The 17,026-nt window shown below is 36.1% G+C and overlaps 1 protein-coding gene across 2 annotated transcripts in view; it reads left to right on the top strand.

The window, feature by feature from the left end:
- The window catches only part of LOC112051078 (serine/threonine-protein phosphatase rdgC), a 101,053-nt gene that overhangs the window by 11,292 nt on the left and 72,735 nt on the right, over positions 1-17,026 (top strand). For both annotated transcript variants that reach the window (XM_052882213.1, XM_052882212.1), the window contains exons 2-3: positions 10,576-10,945; positions 15,059-15,186. In XM_052882213.1, coding sequence (XP_052738173.1) covers positions 10,720-10,945; positions 15,059-15,186 — 354 coding nt within the window. In that variant the 5' untranslated portion in view covers positions 10,576-10,719. The remainder of the gene's footprint in view (positions 1-10,575; positions 10,946-15,058; positions 15,187-17,026) is intronic.

Raw genomic sequence — 17,026 nt, 5'->3', positions numbered from 1 at the left:
TCACGGCTGAAGCCTCCCACCAGCCAGACCTGGACCAATTAAGAAAACCTCCATTAGCCCAGCCGGGGATCGATCCCAGAACCTTCGTCTTGTAAATCCACCGCACATGCCACTGCACCACGGAGGCCGTCAAAAGTCGATTCATCATCATCATTATCAGCCCATTTTATTGACCCTACTCCAAGGCCAGGCTTCCACTCTTATATGAGAGGGGCCAGCAAAAATTACGAAGAGTTAATTGAAAGAATATAGTAACTGAGACAAAAACATTTTTTTTTGGTGTCACTCTTTATTCCGTCTGTTTTTTTGCGCCAATCTTTGGATCTACTGAACGGATTTTCACGCTGATACAGATAGATTTTAGTAAGTAAGTCTTGTGCAACGTTGAGTTGAGTTGATTGAGTTAAAAAGAAGCAAGATAGCCAGAAGTGATAACTGAAACCTGCTGCCGTATGCCTGAGAAAAGGGAGCCAGACAGAGTTTCGCCGTAACGCGTTACGTTACGAAGCGTTACCCTTCCTTCAGAAGTTATCCCTTCAAAAATTGTCTGATAAATGCCAAAATCTTCGCGGAACTACATACGTACGCAGTAAGATGCATGAATATGATATAGGAAGTCTCTGGGTTTATGAAAATTCAATCCTGACATGCATCACAAGTATAGGCACTTAGTGTACGAAGCGAAGAGGCATTCTGTTTACAAATACTCGTACATTTAACAAGATATTGCTGTGCACTGACAGACATCCGGTTTTAATAACATTATCTATGCTCTTCGTTGTAAATGTATCTACGCTAAATCTAGGTTTACTTATATATGTCTAGATTTTGAATCGCAGGTAGGTACCAATTATTACGAACACAGATATAAGAGGTAACTAGATTTATAAAGTGCCAATTCTTTGTATTGAACCCAGCGTACCCAGGGGCGTGGCCTAAATGGCTGTTTAGTAATATTTAATGAAAAATGAATTATGTCACCCTTACTTTATAGTTGAATATTATTTATTCCTTTTGTCACAGAACAAAACAAGACTGCTAGTACATGCGCGAACACGCTTGCGATGTTCCGCACATCCGGGTGTACGCGGGCCACGCTCCCTTGCTACTTCTATTTAGCGTTAGCTTTTAGCGTTGTCTGTTCTGTGATTACGAAAGTAAACGAGGTTTCCTACATCTAGAGTTTGAAAGGTATGGCGACAATAGATTTAAGAGTAGGTAGGTAGGTAGATATATATTGTTATATGTTACCATCATACTCTATACAAACTAACCATAAACTGCTAAGAATAATATTATGTAGGTATGTCACATCTCTGTCTAAACTCTTTAAACCTAAACAAAATAAGTAGTTCTTTCAAATGCATTTCGTGGATACATACACGAACATATTACGGTACAGTATTCATTCATGTACTTGGTAAGCCTTGGCCTGAATTTCAAGCTCGTAAATATTTAACAGAACATTGATTGATCACTTCGTAACGATTCTTAAATTGGAACGGGAATCCGTATTAGGTCGTCGGCTACCACTTGCAGTTGAAACCTTTTGAGTTTCCCACTTTGCTTGTATACATATTACATAGTTATGTATGCCCTATAACTATAAAACCTGCCAAGCGCAAAACAGACTTGCGCACCGAAGGTTCCGTACAAAGGAAATAATTAGTCAAGCCAACTGAAAGTGCACGGATTATCGCTTTACTTAAGCAAAATACAAACTGGATTGAGAGACTATAAATGTTGCTGTTAGAAAATATTCCTCTATATTTCCTCGTAGTCTGTTTACCAAATTCATTTTATATAGATTTTTGTAAGTTTTTGGAAATACACTGGTTTTTCTTTTACTCGTCAAAGTAACTTTTTACGATACGATCTTTTTACTATAGTGATTCAGAAGTATGATTTTGTGAACCCAGAACTTCAGTAATAAACCAAAAGAACTACCGATTGCGTCAAAGAGGGTGTCAAATTCATTTAAGCGTTGTGTAAATAATGCTCTGCCACTATTTAACCCTTGTTACTTGTGGCAAACCTACTCGTAGCAACATAACTCAGACATGAGAATTTCTGCTTAAGGGTGTTTGCGTTTAATGACTGTAAATAGACGTTATGCTTATTTAAAATGTAAAGACATTGTTGTTGTTACTGACAAAAGTACTTAAAAGTAGATACTATTTAAATGCCTCACTATAAAGCCAGACTTTCTTTATATTGGCAGGCGTCAACAGATCTGAATTGTACGCAATGGACGCATATATACGGATTTTAGTTATAGAAAGTCATACAAGTGCGTCCACAGATCCGCAACGCAACGTGCATCGAAGGGATTTTATCTACCGTAAAATTAAAAATCCCTTTGATGCGATGCGTCCGATACGTAGGTACGATGCGAATCTGTAGCTATCATTTTAAGTTATGTTTGACTCGTGGAATGATCAATCGTAATGACTGGGGACGATTGAAGTGCTCTGGACATTAACGAGGGTGAATACCACCAACTTCTCAATGGGGATGATGACAAGGTTTGAATATATTGATTTTTATGATACGTTCGGGTATACTTCCAAATTGGTTCCTAAATGGAACCAATTTACATGATAATCGGTTCAGTAATTTTGTGTTAAAATGAAAATTAACAAAATCACCCGTACTGTAGCACTTCCGTTCACTATGCTAGGACACTAAAAACAGAAAAATAAAATCTTTTTAACAAAAATTCAACTGACTAAACTAAACTAAAAAGCGAAAAATAACATTGTATTGTGCTACCTTCTGATCACTTTGAAGGCGGTGCCAACACAGTGATGCATATATGACTAAAGCCATTTAAATCATAAAGTATTAGGATTTTCACACGGTTCTTTCAGAAACGGCTTTAATTAGAAGGTACGCCACTGGCTTGGCGATAGAAAAAAAATGTTTACAAAATATTAAATAGTTACCATTTTAGATATTATGTAAACATTCTTAGATTCTTGAATAAAGAGGTGAACCTTGACCAGCTAAATGAATAATCAATAAGTGCAGCATAGGGATAATATACATAGACAAGAATATACATAGAATACACATATAATATACATAGACAAGATAGTTAGATAGGTTAGTTAGGTAGCTGTTATACCAATAAACCTCCAGATGGTTTCAATAATAAACTTTGACAGTAAATGTGCTCTTTGAAGACTATTAAAAAGTCACGTTCTAGTATGAAAATAGCGAGAAGTATAACTAAGGTATGAGGTATACATTTTATGTTTATGTTTATCTGCTTATATGAACTGATGTTATGCATGAATTTTGGTTTAGATTACTTTATATTGTGGGCAAGACTTTAGACAAAATTATTTATTGTATTCATAAAATATTTTTTTAAATATACTAGCGAACGCCCGCAATTTTACAAGACGGAGGTCCTACGTTCGATCCCCGAGTGGGCTGATTGAGGTTTTCTTAATTGGTCCAGGTTTGGCTGGTGAAAGGTTTTCGGCCGTGGCTAGTTATTACTTATTACCCTTCCGACAAAGACGTACCTACAAGAGATTTAGCGTTCCGGTACAATGTCGTGTATATTCTCCTCCTAACAAGTTAGCCCGCTTCCATCAGCACTTACCATCAAGTGAGATTGTAGTCAATGGCTAACTTGTAAAGAATAAAAAAAAATAAAGGATATATTCTATCTCTGTTCCAAATTACAACCATATAGGTTTCATTTGCGACGTGAAAGAGTATACAACAACAACAAACATACACGCTAAAATACACTGAAACCTTTATAATGTTAGTGTGATTTTTTGTTTACTTATTATACTCATTTGTAAAATAAAAATTAGTAATTAAATCATAAATATATCAAAAGAACCTTTGACAATACACTTACCTACTTTAACCTTTAGCACGAAAAAATAAAATCAAAGGAAATTGTACCATTAGGAATTTTTCGCATTATGAAAGGGAAGTCGGAGTATCTATTGTGTCTTAAGTTGAAAAAATATGAATCAAAGGCAAGAAATTGCTATAAAAAACACGCAATAACTGTAAAGAGATTCTGTGTGACTTTCATTTACAGTTAACAAAATTTTAACATCTTTACTGAATAACCGAAAGCACTCATCTTCAGACGCCTTACACATTTTTTGTGCCAAAAATGAATATGTTTTTGAGAGAATCGCTTTACATGTAAATTTGTTTGTATTCCAATGGAGTTTATATTATAACGTGGTGTGTGGATCCAGGCTCCAGACAGTGATTCTCATATAAATATTATCATTATTTTCTTGCGAAAGTCAGGTATTACATTTTTTGGGGCGTTATCTCTTGTATCTCGTGAGCCGTGATAGCCCAGTAAATTTCTCTGCCTCCGTTTTCGGAGTGCGTAGATTCGAACTCCGAAAACCGGGAAATGCACCTCCCACTTTTCAGTTATGTGCATTTAAAAAAAATCAAATCACTAGTCTCAAACGGTGAAGGAAAAACATCGTGAGGAAACCTGGACACCTGAGAATTTGGTTCATATTTATGTATTTTTTAAATTATATTATAAACAGTTAAAAGTTTATTTAGTTACCGACAAAGAATTTACGTGTACAAAGTAGTATTTACCTATTTTATATCGCTATTTTATATCACCATCTACGAGGCACGTAGAACTTTAACTTTATTCGGTCCGGCATTGACGAATTGCTTAAGTTACTAAGTAAATTAGTACATTCTGAAAGATTTAGTTCTTTCTTCTTGCTTTCTACCTACTACAAACTTTCATAATGGAAATAAACTTCAATTTTTCTACATCAAAATGTGTTTCTTCTTCTTTTGTTTGGATATTTAAAATTATTTTATGCTTGTATAGCGAGTTTTCTAAACACAAAATGTTCGTTTTTGAACTGAATTTCAGTTCCTTTGTAGTTAAATTATAATTACTGTTTTAACTGGGTTTCGAGTATAGAAACGAAAATAAAGAAAAAATAGCAAACGATTCTATTATTTTCATTTTACTAATTTACGAGTTTGTCACAATTTTAGGAAATATCTGCTAAAACTGTTTTTAGATTTTGTAGAGAGAATAAAATCGCCACTTTTTTATTGTTTGCCACGTCATTTGAGCCTAAACTCGATTGGTTTATCTTGTTTAGTTTGGAGTTCCTATATACCTAACTTCATCATCAGACCAGCGCCGTGATCTATACTTAATTGTATTGTTCCGAAAGTATGTAGGTATGCCAAATTTAAGCATAGTCGTCGGATCTTAATTAGTTTTCGAGATTTGACTCCCATACATACATGACATACTAACATCATCATTATCAACCCATATTTGGCTCACTGCTGAGTCTCCTCTCATAATAAGAGGGGTTAGGCCAATAGTCCACCACGGTGGCTCAATGCGCATTAGCAGACTTCACATACGCAGAGAATTAAGAAAATTCTTTGGTAGGTATGCAGGTTTCCTCACGATGTTTTTCCTTCACCGTTTGAGACACGTGTCTCAAACGGTGAAGGAAATCACCGTTTGAGACAAAATTAATAAACACACCGTTAAATCTATTTAATTTCTTAAGATGCACAAAACTGAAAAGCTCCAACTTTTCGTGCATGCCCCGGACCGGATTCGAACTCACACCCTCCGGAATCAGAGGTAGAGGTCATATCCACTGGGCTATCACGGGCTATCACTAACATACCAAGTTAAAATAAAACCTTTTACATACTTTATAATGAAACGAAAATAGATTTACATGATCGGATGCAAAATGTCGAAAAATAATACCTAATTATGAAAGTCACCAGACTTATCTATGGCTTGAATGAAGAAATTAATACTGAAAGGAATATTTTGCAAACATTATCATCTTGTCTACGAGTATCTCTACGATATAAAATTGCATATAAAGAAGTCTCAAGACGTCAAATAAAAGTCCAAGATAATAAAATGTGGAACCTACATTTTAAAGCGCCTATAAATAATTTAGTACTGCTCTCAAATTTATTTCTATCAACAATGTAAACCCAAAGGACCCTTCTTGTTCAGTAAATATAGCAATTGTTTTCCTCGGTGACAAGTCCGAGAATTTATGGGTTTGTGGGCATCCATTCTAGGCAGGTTTATTTGAAGTGTAGAGATGTATGGAGGTTGTGCTAGTATGCACAAGTTCTAGTCGTATATTAAAGTGAAAGTACAAGTTTGTAAAGTAGTTCATTCGCTTCTAGGTTTTATCACATTTGACGGCCTCCGTGGCGCAGTGGTATGCGCGGTGGATTTACAAAACGGAGGTCCTGGGTTCGATCCCCGGCTGGTTGCGATTTTCTTAATTTGTCCAGGTCTGGCTGGTGGGAGGCTTCGGCCGTGGCTAGTTGCGATTTTCTTAATTTGTCCAGGTCTGGCTGGTGGGAGGGTTCGGCCGTGGCTAGTTACCACCCTACCGGCAAAAGACGTACACACACACACACAGACGTTCCGGTAAGATGCCGTGTAGAAACAGGGTAGGGTGTGGATTTTCATCCTCCTCCTAACAAATTAGTCCGCTTCCATCTTAGACTGCATAATCACTTACCATCAGGTGAGACTGTAGTCAAGGGCTAACTTATAAAAATAAAAAAAAAAACATAAGACCAACGGTTTTGATAACATACATTTGAATCTCATTAATATCTAACAAGTGGATCGTAATAAAAAAACAAGTCATGTTATAGTTTTAGATAAGAAAAATATCAAAACAGTTGAATAAACACTATTTATGTTTCATTTTAATTATAGAATAAAAAATAACGTTAAAACTTTGAAGTCACTTTTTGTACTTGTATCTATCTACTATAGAAACAGCTCAAAATTTCTCAGAGCATAGATCGTAAAACTGGCAATTTCATAACCATTTGAATATGCTAATAAGTTTAATATGCGCTGAAAAGTTCTATAATAACAACCCTTATCAAATATTTTAATCTTTATTTAATTAAATAAAGATTAAAATATTTGATAAGGGTTGTTATATATAAAAGTTGATGTATATAAAAGTGTCTTATAAAATAAATATGGTATTACACATAGCATATATATAATGTGTATAGGATTTACCAAGTGAAACAGAATCATTAAATAACGAACATATTTAATAGATGTATATATAATGTATGTATATGTTCGTACGTCCATTAAATCAAAATTTTAGAACAATATATACGAGTATATATAAAATACATCTATAGTTATTATTATACAGAGGTAAAGTTTTTGGTATTTTATAAGGGAATATCTGGATCTATTGAACCAATTTTGAAAATTCTCTCACTAGAAAGCCGCGTTATTTGTGAGTATCATAGGGTATATTTTATCACCGTATTCTCACGGGAACAGGAACTACATGCGTGAAACCGCGGGGCGTCGGCTAGTATCGTATATTTTGCTCGATATTTGTGTAAGTATTAGATATCTTTGTATTACATTGGTGATTTTAATTCTACTTGTTACTGGCATTCACAAACAAAAGTCTTCAAAAAAAAAACTGATCTCGGTTGAAATCTTATTAGAAAAAATATCTTCTGAAGGAATGGAAGAACGCCATAACAAAATTTCACAAATCAAATATGATTGCTATAATATTTTTGCACACGGTGGGTGATCAATCAAACTCCATCAAAGTGCTGCTAGTGTATAACTATACCCGTATAAAAATAGATTTAATCTTTAGAACCCTTGACCTTTACTTTCTTAACATTCTTTCATGACTTTTACCCTTTTCTTTCACAGCTGATCATTCTCAGCATAGAGTAATTAGCTATGGAGTTGCAACACACCTAAATTCACTAACAAAAATGTGTGTAATTTTTTGAGGCACAAGGTAAACTCACACATCTGAAATAGTTAACACCAATAACACCTTTTGTGTCCTTACTTACACAACTATAAAATTGAATCGCAATAAACACACGTGTAATGTTTACACACACTAATACAACTTTAATAATGTCATCGTTTAGTCAGTTACACAGAGTATTAAATTACTTAATCGATGTTTTGTTGTTCCGACTGAAGCATCAATTATTTCTAGATATTGCTTTTATCACAAAGATATAGTTGGAAATAGTTACAAATGAAACGTATCTTCATCTATCAGTAAACTAGAAGTTGTTAATCGTCTGTTACACTATTTAACTACACAAACCGACATTGTTGAGAGCTCTTTACGCGACGAAAACTATGAAATATCGATTCTATAGAGACAATTTTTATAAACGCGTTAGATCGTTGATCTTATACTCTAATAGAGGAATAGCGTCTTGCGAGTCAGGTCCCTATCTAATTCATCTCAGATTCGTAGATTCCATTTTACTTTTACAAAAGTTTTGTTGAGAAAGTAGACATTGCCCATGAATTGTTTGATGTTACAGTTTTACGACAAAGACCTGGATTATATCATTAAGTGATCATTGAATGTATGTAAATTCTTCGGAGAGAAATGTTATGTTTGTAGGCGGATTACGCAAATAAAGCACAAATGTGAGCGCCGTAAAGCCTGCCTATCTTATATTTTTACGAGGAGCAATTCCACTTTACGGGTAATAGCATGTCGGCTCTTAAGTATCTACGTGTAACGTAGAATTTATGATAGACACTCCTGTAAGAATGAAAGCTTACTCGTACATTATAACGTGACAAATTTTTGGGTCCTGATTTTAAGGGTTTTTATGATAAACAAATTCAAGATTCAGCAAAATCATGTTTTAAGCCAATTGTTTTTTTTTTTAATTTTAACAGATTCTCGTTTTCGTACCACCCTACCGACAGGGACGTACCGACGGATTTAGTGTTCCGGAACGATGTCGTGTAGAAACCGAAAGGGGTGTGGATTTTCATCCTCCTTCTAACAAGTTAGTCCGCTTCCATCTTAGATTGCATCATCACTAGCACAAAGAATAAAAAAAGAATAAATTGTATTATAAATAAAAGATCCACACATCTGGGGTGTTTGCTACGTGAAAGTGCACGGAATGTAAGTCCACAATCAGGCCAGGCCAGCAATCTACCGCTGTAATTCCGACTGAATGAGAGTAATTTAGGAAATACCTCAACGGCGACAGGGTCACTTTGTGTCGAAGGGGAAATATTGCTGATACATTTCTCGGGTGGAGTAATAATAAATCTTGCGTGAATAAAACCCACAGGCCGATATTTTACCTAAATAAAACAAATCTTTTATTTACCGAGTTTTCCCGAAATTGGGTTATGCGCTTCTTGCAATCTTAGGCTATTTGTTAAAGTGATAATAGATGTATTTATAAAATGAATTGCCTAATATGTTGCTAAGCTCAAAACCCGAGAACATAGACGATATCTACACCTAGATATCTTAAAATATTCCTTGACCATCCAAGAAGGTTTAACGAGTATGTGTAGCAAATTGAATTTTTTTCCCCGGAAAAACTATCATACTTGTCTGGTTAATAATAATATAAACTGTTGCCATAAATATTAAAAATCATAGTATGAATTTATAAAATTTGGAAACGGGATTTAAATCTTTTAATAGGCCTCTTGCATGGACTTATACCAAACATATACCGCCAGCTGCAATCAGGCACTTGATGTCTTCGGTCCACCTCGTGGGAGGTCGACCAACAATGCGTTTTCCGGTGCGGAGTCGCCATTCCCGCACCTTGGTAGCCCAACGTCCATCGGCTCTTCGAACTATGTGATCTGGCCTGGTACTTCGAACATTGCCACCTTAGCTTCGCGACTCGCTGAGCTATGTCAGTGACTTTCGTTCTTCTGTGGATCTCCTCATTTCTGATTTGATCACGCAGAGATACTCCAAACATAATCCATCCGCTCCATCGCCCGCTGATTGACTTTCGATACCAGTGCGGAAAAATCCAGCCTGCGAATGACTAACCCAAGTGTCCATACCGAATTTCAATGCCCAGCGTAGTCATTCTACGGGCGTTAACCTTAAAATATTATTAAATAAACAAATAGGCTGAATACAGCCTTTATCACAATGCGATTAGGTGGATTATTAGTTCCTCTTGTTCATTATAAATTCTGAAATTGTAAGACGATATTAAAACGGAATCTCCTTTGGCACACGCAAACTCTTTCTAGCGAACATTTCAATTTATTCTAAAAAAACGTAGGTATATTTTATGTCGTTCAGTATCCGGTTATCTGGTTTTGCGTGTAACACGTGTTGATGTCATCCGTATTTTGCTTTGTTGTATTAATTAACAAAATCTGTCAAACGTAGTTCTAAACTTTTTTAAAACTTTGGCTTTTGCTATTTTTTTTGTTAGACAACTGTAAAAGCTGTCTCAGTTAAGTTCAAAAGCTACAAGAACAAAAGACTTCTCTTGACATAAAACTCATTGCTGAGTTCGTTCTATAACCAACGATCTAAACATTGTCGCGGACTCCTTGGGTGCCTACACTTGAGAAAAAGAAATTTGTTTCCGTGAAAGGGCAGTAAAAGTACACAATGTACATATGATTAGGCACTACTAAAACTAATAAATTTTGTGTCTTCTCTGGAACATATGTATTATAAACATAATAGATATTATAAACATATATTCTTTTTGTTTCAGGTACACTCCAGTCGTTGCGGCTGGACATGTTTAATTCATTAGCGGTACCATCAAGCTATCAAGATTCCTAAAACACGCCAGAAAACGCCAAGATGTGTCCGAAAACGAAGAGATAAAAAGTATAAAAAGGATAAGAGTCCCACGATGTTCTCATTGGCAGAGGGCTGTGGTTGCGTCAGCTTCAGGGGGGGTCGCCGCACGCGCTCCTTGGGCGACGACTCCTCCTCATGCCGGAGCTCGGAGATAGAGCAGGAGGTGCCCAAGAAGTTGGGGAAGAGAATACTCAACGGCGAATGCACTATGAAAGCTCTTGCGCCGTTCCTTAAGTTCTGGAAGAGAGATGACGTGAGCATGACCAAAGCTGAAAGAAGTAAGTGTGTGGAGACTTATATTTTTTTATAATCTAAGTACTACCATACTGCTAATAGGAGTAATAATGTTTGTTTGAGGATGTTTCAGTTTCTATCCTCTGAGCAGCATTATATTAGGCGGAGGAGATCGTTCCCGCAATCAATAATAATATTCGATACATTAAAATATTCTCCTAATCTTAGATTTTTTGTTATCAGTTTACTAAAAAATATTTTAGTTACTCATAATTAACGCACTTATAGGTACATTCACATGAAGTTGTGAAAAAATCAAACTTCTAAGTTTACGTAAAAAAAGTTTCGCCCGTTTATTCAGCAAAAATTACCAAAAAACGCATATTTAGATACTCGTATGGGATCAAAATCATAGGGCAGTTACTTCCTGTTGACCTAGAACTATGCAATTTGGGAAGTAAGATTGTTATAGTCATAAAGTTCATTCAGCTCATGCAACTGGGTCGAAATATCGACATTAAAAATCTCGTCCATTTTTTATTTGTTGGTATCGTTTAAATAATATTCGTAACATTGTTATAGACCACAAGTACAAGAAAAAATCTGAAAACTCTACATTTTGTAGTTATATCCTTAAAAACAGGGGGTCTAAAATTCAAGAGAAGCTCGGCACAAACTGCACAATTTGATTCCTGAACTATTTATAAATCCTCGATAGGCGTGTCCGACTCACTCTCGTCCGGGTATTTTAACGTCAACGTTGTCAAAAGTATAATAGGATAACAGTTCAAAATATTTTTTGATATAAACGCGCAATAAATTTAAAGGTTTATCTAATCTAGTCGGTAGCACCAAAATGAGAATTTATGCGAGCAATGTAAATTGGATTTAACACAATCCTTCACAAATAAATAAACGTTTCGGGATTACAGAATACGGGACTACGTATAATTTGCATCATAATGGGACAGAGAATAAACTTTACAACATTTGATTTCGTATACGAACTGCTTTGAGCAGGGAACAGTATAATTAAAACTTTTAATAAGCACCTTGCATAGAGCTTGAGAATCCTAACCCTACATTGTTAACTAGCAAATGCCCTCGACTTCGACCGCCCTTAGACCTCCTTAATCCGGCCATGTCACAAAATTCGTTAGCGGACGTCTAATAACTACAAATGACCTCCCAGCAGAACATAATTTTTCTACGTCAAGCGGTTTTCGAGATTACTTATGAGTGACCTAACGTTTACCTAAGTCAAGATCTTGGAGGCGTCCGGACTGATTCACTCAGGTCACGGCTACCCCCTCCCGAATGGCCCTTTAAGCCGAGGTTCGAGTCTCATAGGAGACGCCTTTAGAGAGTAGTTCCGTTCTTTATCTTCATTTCAGCCTTCGGGTCTCATCAGGCGATGCTTCTGCGCTCGCCCAAACTCCCCGGTGTCGCCGTAGTGGTTCCACATGGTTCCAATTTTTATATTAGAAGATTAAACTTCAAAAGCTCCGCACAGAACCTAACCCCAAATAGAAATCCATGATTTCTCAACTACTAGTCTTATTAACTGCTTCAAGGTTCCCGTGGTTAGCTGGTTCAGCTACAATGTGGTCCAGGGATCGGATTCTTGGTCAGGCAAAAAAATACTTTATTGGGGTTTTTCTTACATTTGGCAATTGGAATTGGGAAATTGGCGGTGTTGATACACCGCATATTTCATGATATTAAAAAAAAACTCGTCGTGTCGTCGAATAGATATTATGAAGCACTAAGTCACAGTCTGACTAAGTCGTTACTTTTGCTTCGTACTCAAGTTGTCGCAAAGGTGAACTTTTTAACACTCTCTACAACTTTACCGTCGGAAGACAATAAAGTTTTAGAAAGTATACGGTGGCATCATACTCCAAAATATTTCCGATATTTTATATTTTTGTAGTTTTCCGTAACGCAATAACCGGTGACCTACTTTGTATTTAGGAGAATTGTGTTCATTTTATGTCACAACAGTTTATTACTCTACTTGTCTTGTTCTGTTGTTTACCTTCCTTTCAAATTTACTATTGAAGACTGTTTTTGTAAACATACATCATTCATAATTCTCAGTTGAGTAATATAAGAAAGTTGTTTGTGATTAATTACTAGCCGACGCCTACGACTATGTACGCGGAATTCCCCGGTCCTGTGAGAATACGGGCATAACATAATATAGCCTATGATACTCACAAATAACGTGGCTTTATAGTCATCATCATCATATCAGCCGATAGACGTCCACTGTAGGACATAGGCCTTTTGTAGGGACTTCTAAACATAACGATACTGAGCCGCCTGCATCCAGCGAATCCCTGCGACACTGCGCTTTGTAGTGCGGGGTCGCTATTCCAGCATCTTGGGACCCCAACGTCCATCGGCTCTTCGAACTATGTGCCCCGCCCATTGCCACTTCAGCTTCGCGACACGTTGAGCTATGTCGGTGACTTTGGTTCTTCTGCGGATCTCCTCATTTCTGATTCGATCACGCAGAGATACTCCGAGCATAGCTCTTTCCATCGCCCGCTGTGTGACTCTGAGCCTGAGTGGTTTTATAGTGATAAAAGAATTTACAAAATCGGTTCAGTAGATCCGAAGATTACACCTACAATACCACAAACTTTACCTCTTAATAATATTAGTATAGATTCATTGTAGCTTACGTATTCAAGATTTGGTGGATTACCATGGATCTCTTAAGTAGTCATATAGTAATGAAGTCTGCCATACTGATACAGAGTGACATAGTTAAACGACGTAGCGAGCTATGGTCGAAGTATCTCTCCGTGATCGAATAAAAAATGAGAGAGAGAGAAGAAGATTTTTCTGCGGATTTCCTCATTTTTGAGTCATTGACATCGCTCAACGAGTCGTAAAGCTGTATTGGCAATGGGCGGAGCACATAGTTCAAATAGCCGATGGACGTTGGTGGAATGACAACCCCGTACCGGAAAGTGCAATATCGACCCCTCATGAACAGTGACTGTTGACATTCAGCGGGTAACAGGAAGCCGCTGGATACATGCAGCTAAAGACAGAGCCTTTATCCAGCAACGGATGTCCATCGGCTGATAATGATGTTGATGACTGTAACACACAATACCTACATATATGCATACTAGCCGACGCCCCGCGGTTTCACCCGCGTAGTTCTCGTGAGCATATGGGGATAAAATATATATATGCTTATGACATTCACAAATAACGTAGCCTTCTAGTGGAGTAGATACAGAGATTATCTCTATAACATTAGTATAAGTACTAAATAGGTATACATAATTAGAATAGATTATTTTTGGACTCTCAATATATCTTGTTAATTGGATAGATTCTTTCGGAAGTTCACAGAATGTTGGTTTCTATAGTTTGATAACATATCCGCATCTGTGAAATAAGACATTCCATATTTTATGTCTCAGACTATAATGTTTACGAGCGTAATAATTTTATCAAAGTATTCACCAGTTCTCGAGACAGATAAACAACAATATTGCTTCAATAATATTTACGTGGCACTTATAAAAGCACTTTATGATTTTAATTATATGATGTGACTAATAAAAATAATTTTCTCGACGTCAGATACAGAAATAATTTTTATACTTGGAAAATTACCTCTAATTTTCCAAAAACAGGCTTTGTTGAAAAACTTTTTTATCCACAGTGCAATTGCTTTTTTATCAAAAGTCCAAACTGCATTTTCGTAGGCCTATGTCTATGTATTAAGAAAAATGTTTCACATTTGTTAAAATTTGTTTATTTCAAGTAAATCACTTTTAAATCATCAATCTTTCATCAAGTTTGTCTGTTTGTAGATATTCAATTACCGGTACGGACGGTATAGACTAAGGAATAATCTTGGAGATGATGATCTCCAAGATCATCAAGCAAACATATTAATATCTATACAAATATATAAACCTGAAGAGTTTGTTTGTTGTTTGATTGAACGCGCTAAAGTCGGGAACTACTGGTCCGATTTGAAAAATTCTTTTAGTGTTAGATAGCCCATTTATCGAGAAAGGCTATATGCTATATATTATCCCTGTAATCCTAGGGGAACGGGAACCACGCGGGTGAAACCGCGCGGCGTCAGTTTGTCGTAAATAATTATTGTTTTCTTTTTGTAGCAATGAAGGCCGCCATATTGATACAACAATGGTACCGTCGATACCTGGCCCGGATGGAAGTCCGGCGACGGTACACTTGGACGATCTTCCAAAGCATCGAGTACGCTGGCGAACAGGATCAAGTTAAAGTAAGTAGTACAAAGCATACGATTATATCACTATGTATAAAATAATGAGACAGCCAAAACAGAGAACGGCTGACAAGTGAACGAGGTATCTTTACACGAACCATTTGATGCCACTTTTGGCTACTTAATAACTCAAAATCTATTTAACGTAAAATATGGTTTACAAATTCAATCCCGTAAGGTTATCTAGAATATGAAATTTCATATATACAGCTTAAATAATTGATAAGATTTACAACTAAACAATTGTACAATTTAAAATGTGTGATGGATAGATAGATAAAAATGTTTAACCACATCTAAATGGTATAGATAGTAGAAATTTGTTATCCATTTGGGTAATTGTGTTCATTTAAAGGAAAAAATCCGAAAACAATGAACGAATTTAAACGAATTAAGATATTTTTTTTCAAAAATTATTACTATTGATTGACACACACAATTTTTGTATTGTAGAATTTGGCTCCCATTTTCACATTTATGTTTTGATAAGATTAAAAGAAAAGAATTGTTTCTCATCTTCATCTGCACACAATATACGACGACATAAACTAAAATTGTAAATTCCACATCCACACTCCCCAAGCTTAATAAATATAAAAATTTTATAATAATTAAACTAAAATGTATAAGTATAATTTATGACCGTATTCCCACGGGAACGGCAACTACGCGGGTGAAATCGCGGGTCCGTTAGTAGTATATATTTATTAAAAGGCAACTGTTTTTGCTACTGTTTCTTGACTATTTCTCGGTAGAATTTACTTTTCAAACTGGTCGCAGACTCATTGACTGAAAGAATTGAGCGATGATTTGAATTAATATTGTTAATTTTTTTTTATTGATAACCACTATCATCTGATTCTTTGGTGTCCACTTTTGGATATAGGCTTTTTCTAGTGGAAGTCAGATCCAGCCTTTGACTCTATAATAATCATTATCAGAATATGTTAATGATAATGTCTGGGACCGACGTCTTAATGTGCTCTCCAGGGCATAGGGGTTGAACGTCGATAATTTCACAAGCCAAGACTCTTATAATTTGAAATTATTGTAAGAAAACCCAATAGTTTGTTATTATATTAGAACCCTAGAACTTATGACCTGAAGAACAGGTAAACCATTAATGACCCTACCCTAAATATTATTAGTTCTGTTATCGCTGCGTTGCAACAACTTGCGGTACGGACGGCTTCAGTGTGCTCGTGGCGTTCGAGGCGTCCACATCTCTTGTTGTGTAATTCTTTATGGGTTACTTGGAATAGGCGGGGAGAGTAACTTGAGTGGAAAAGGGGAGTGTTTGTAACCAGTCAAAGGTACCTTTAACCCTACACATTACGTTCACAAGTGCGTGACTTTACTCAAGGTCATTCTCTGCCATTCTTCATTCAAGGTCTTATTTTGGTTACAGTTTGATTTGTTAATTAAGTTTTCCTGACAAATGTTGTGAATCATAACCTTTGTTCGACACTAGTTTTCTTATTTTTGTAATCACTGAGTCTGCTAAAACTTCCTTCCTGTAAAAGTAGTGTAAATATTAAACCTACGGAAAATATTTCGAATGCATGTTACATAAATAAAAGCGGTGCGTGAGATCCGGCCGTTTGTAATAAACGACTAAGCCCGAAGCTTTATATTTATTTTGTTAGCAGACCCACGACTACCCTCACAGCCGGAGTACGAAAAGGGAAAAAATGCGAGCGTTAATAAAGCTCGCGAAACGTTCTTTATGATATTTTCCCGTTGATGATGAATGAACTAAAAGTTCCATGAAAAGTTGACATAAATTTTCTCATGACAATATTTCTTAGTGGAGCTCTAAGGTAGGCGTCCACAAATC

The sequence above is a fragment of the Bicyclus anynana genome, chromosome 6 (genome assembly GCF_947172395.1).
Source record: "Bicyclus anynana chromosome 6, ilBicAnyn1.1, whole genome shotgun sequence".
NCBI lineage: Eukaryota > Metazoa > Arthropoda > Insecta > Lepidoptera > Nymphalidae > Bicyclus > Bicyclus anynana.
This window is presented reverse-complemented; position numbering and strand designations above follow the sequence as displayed.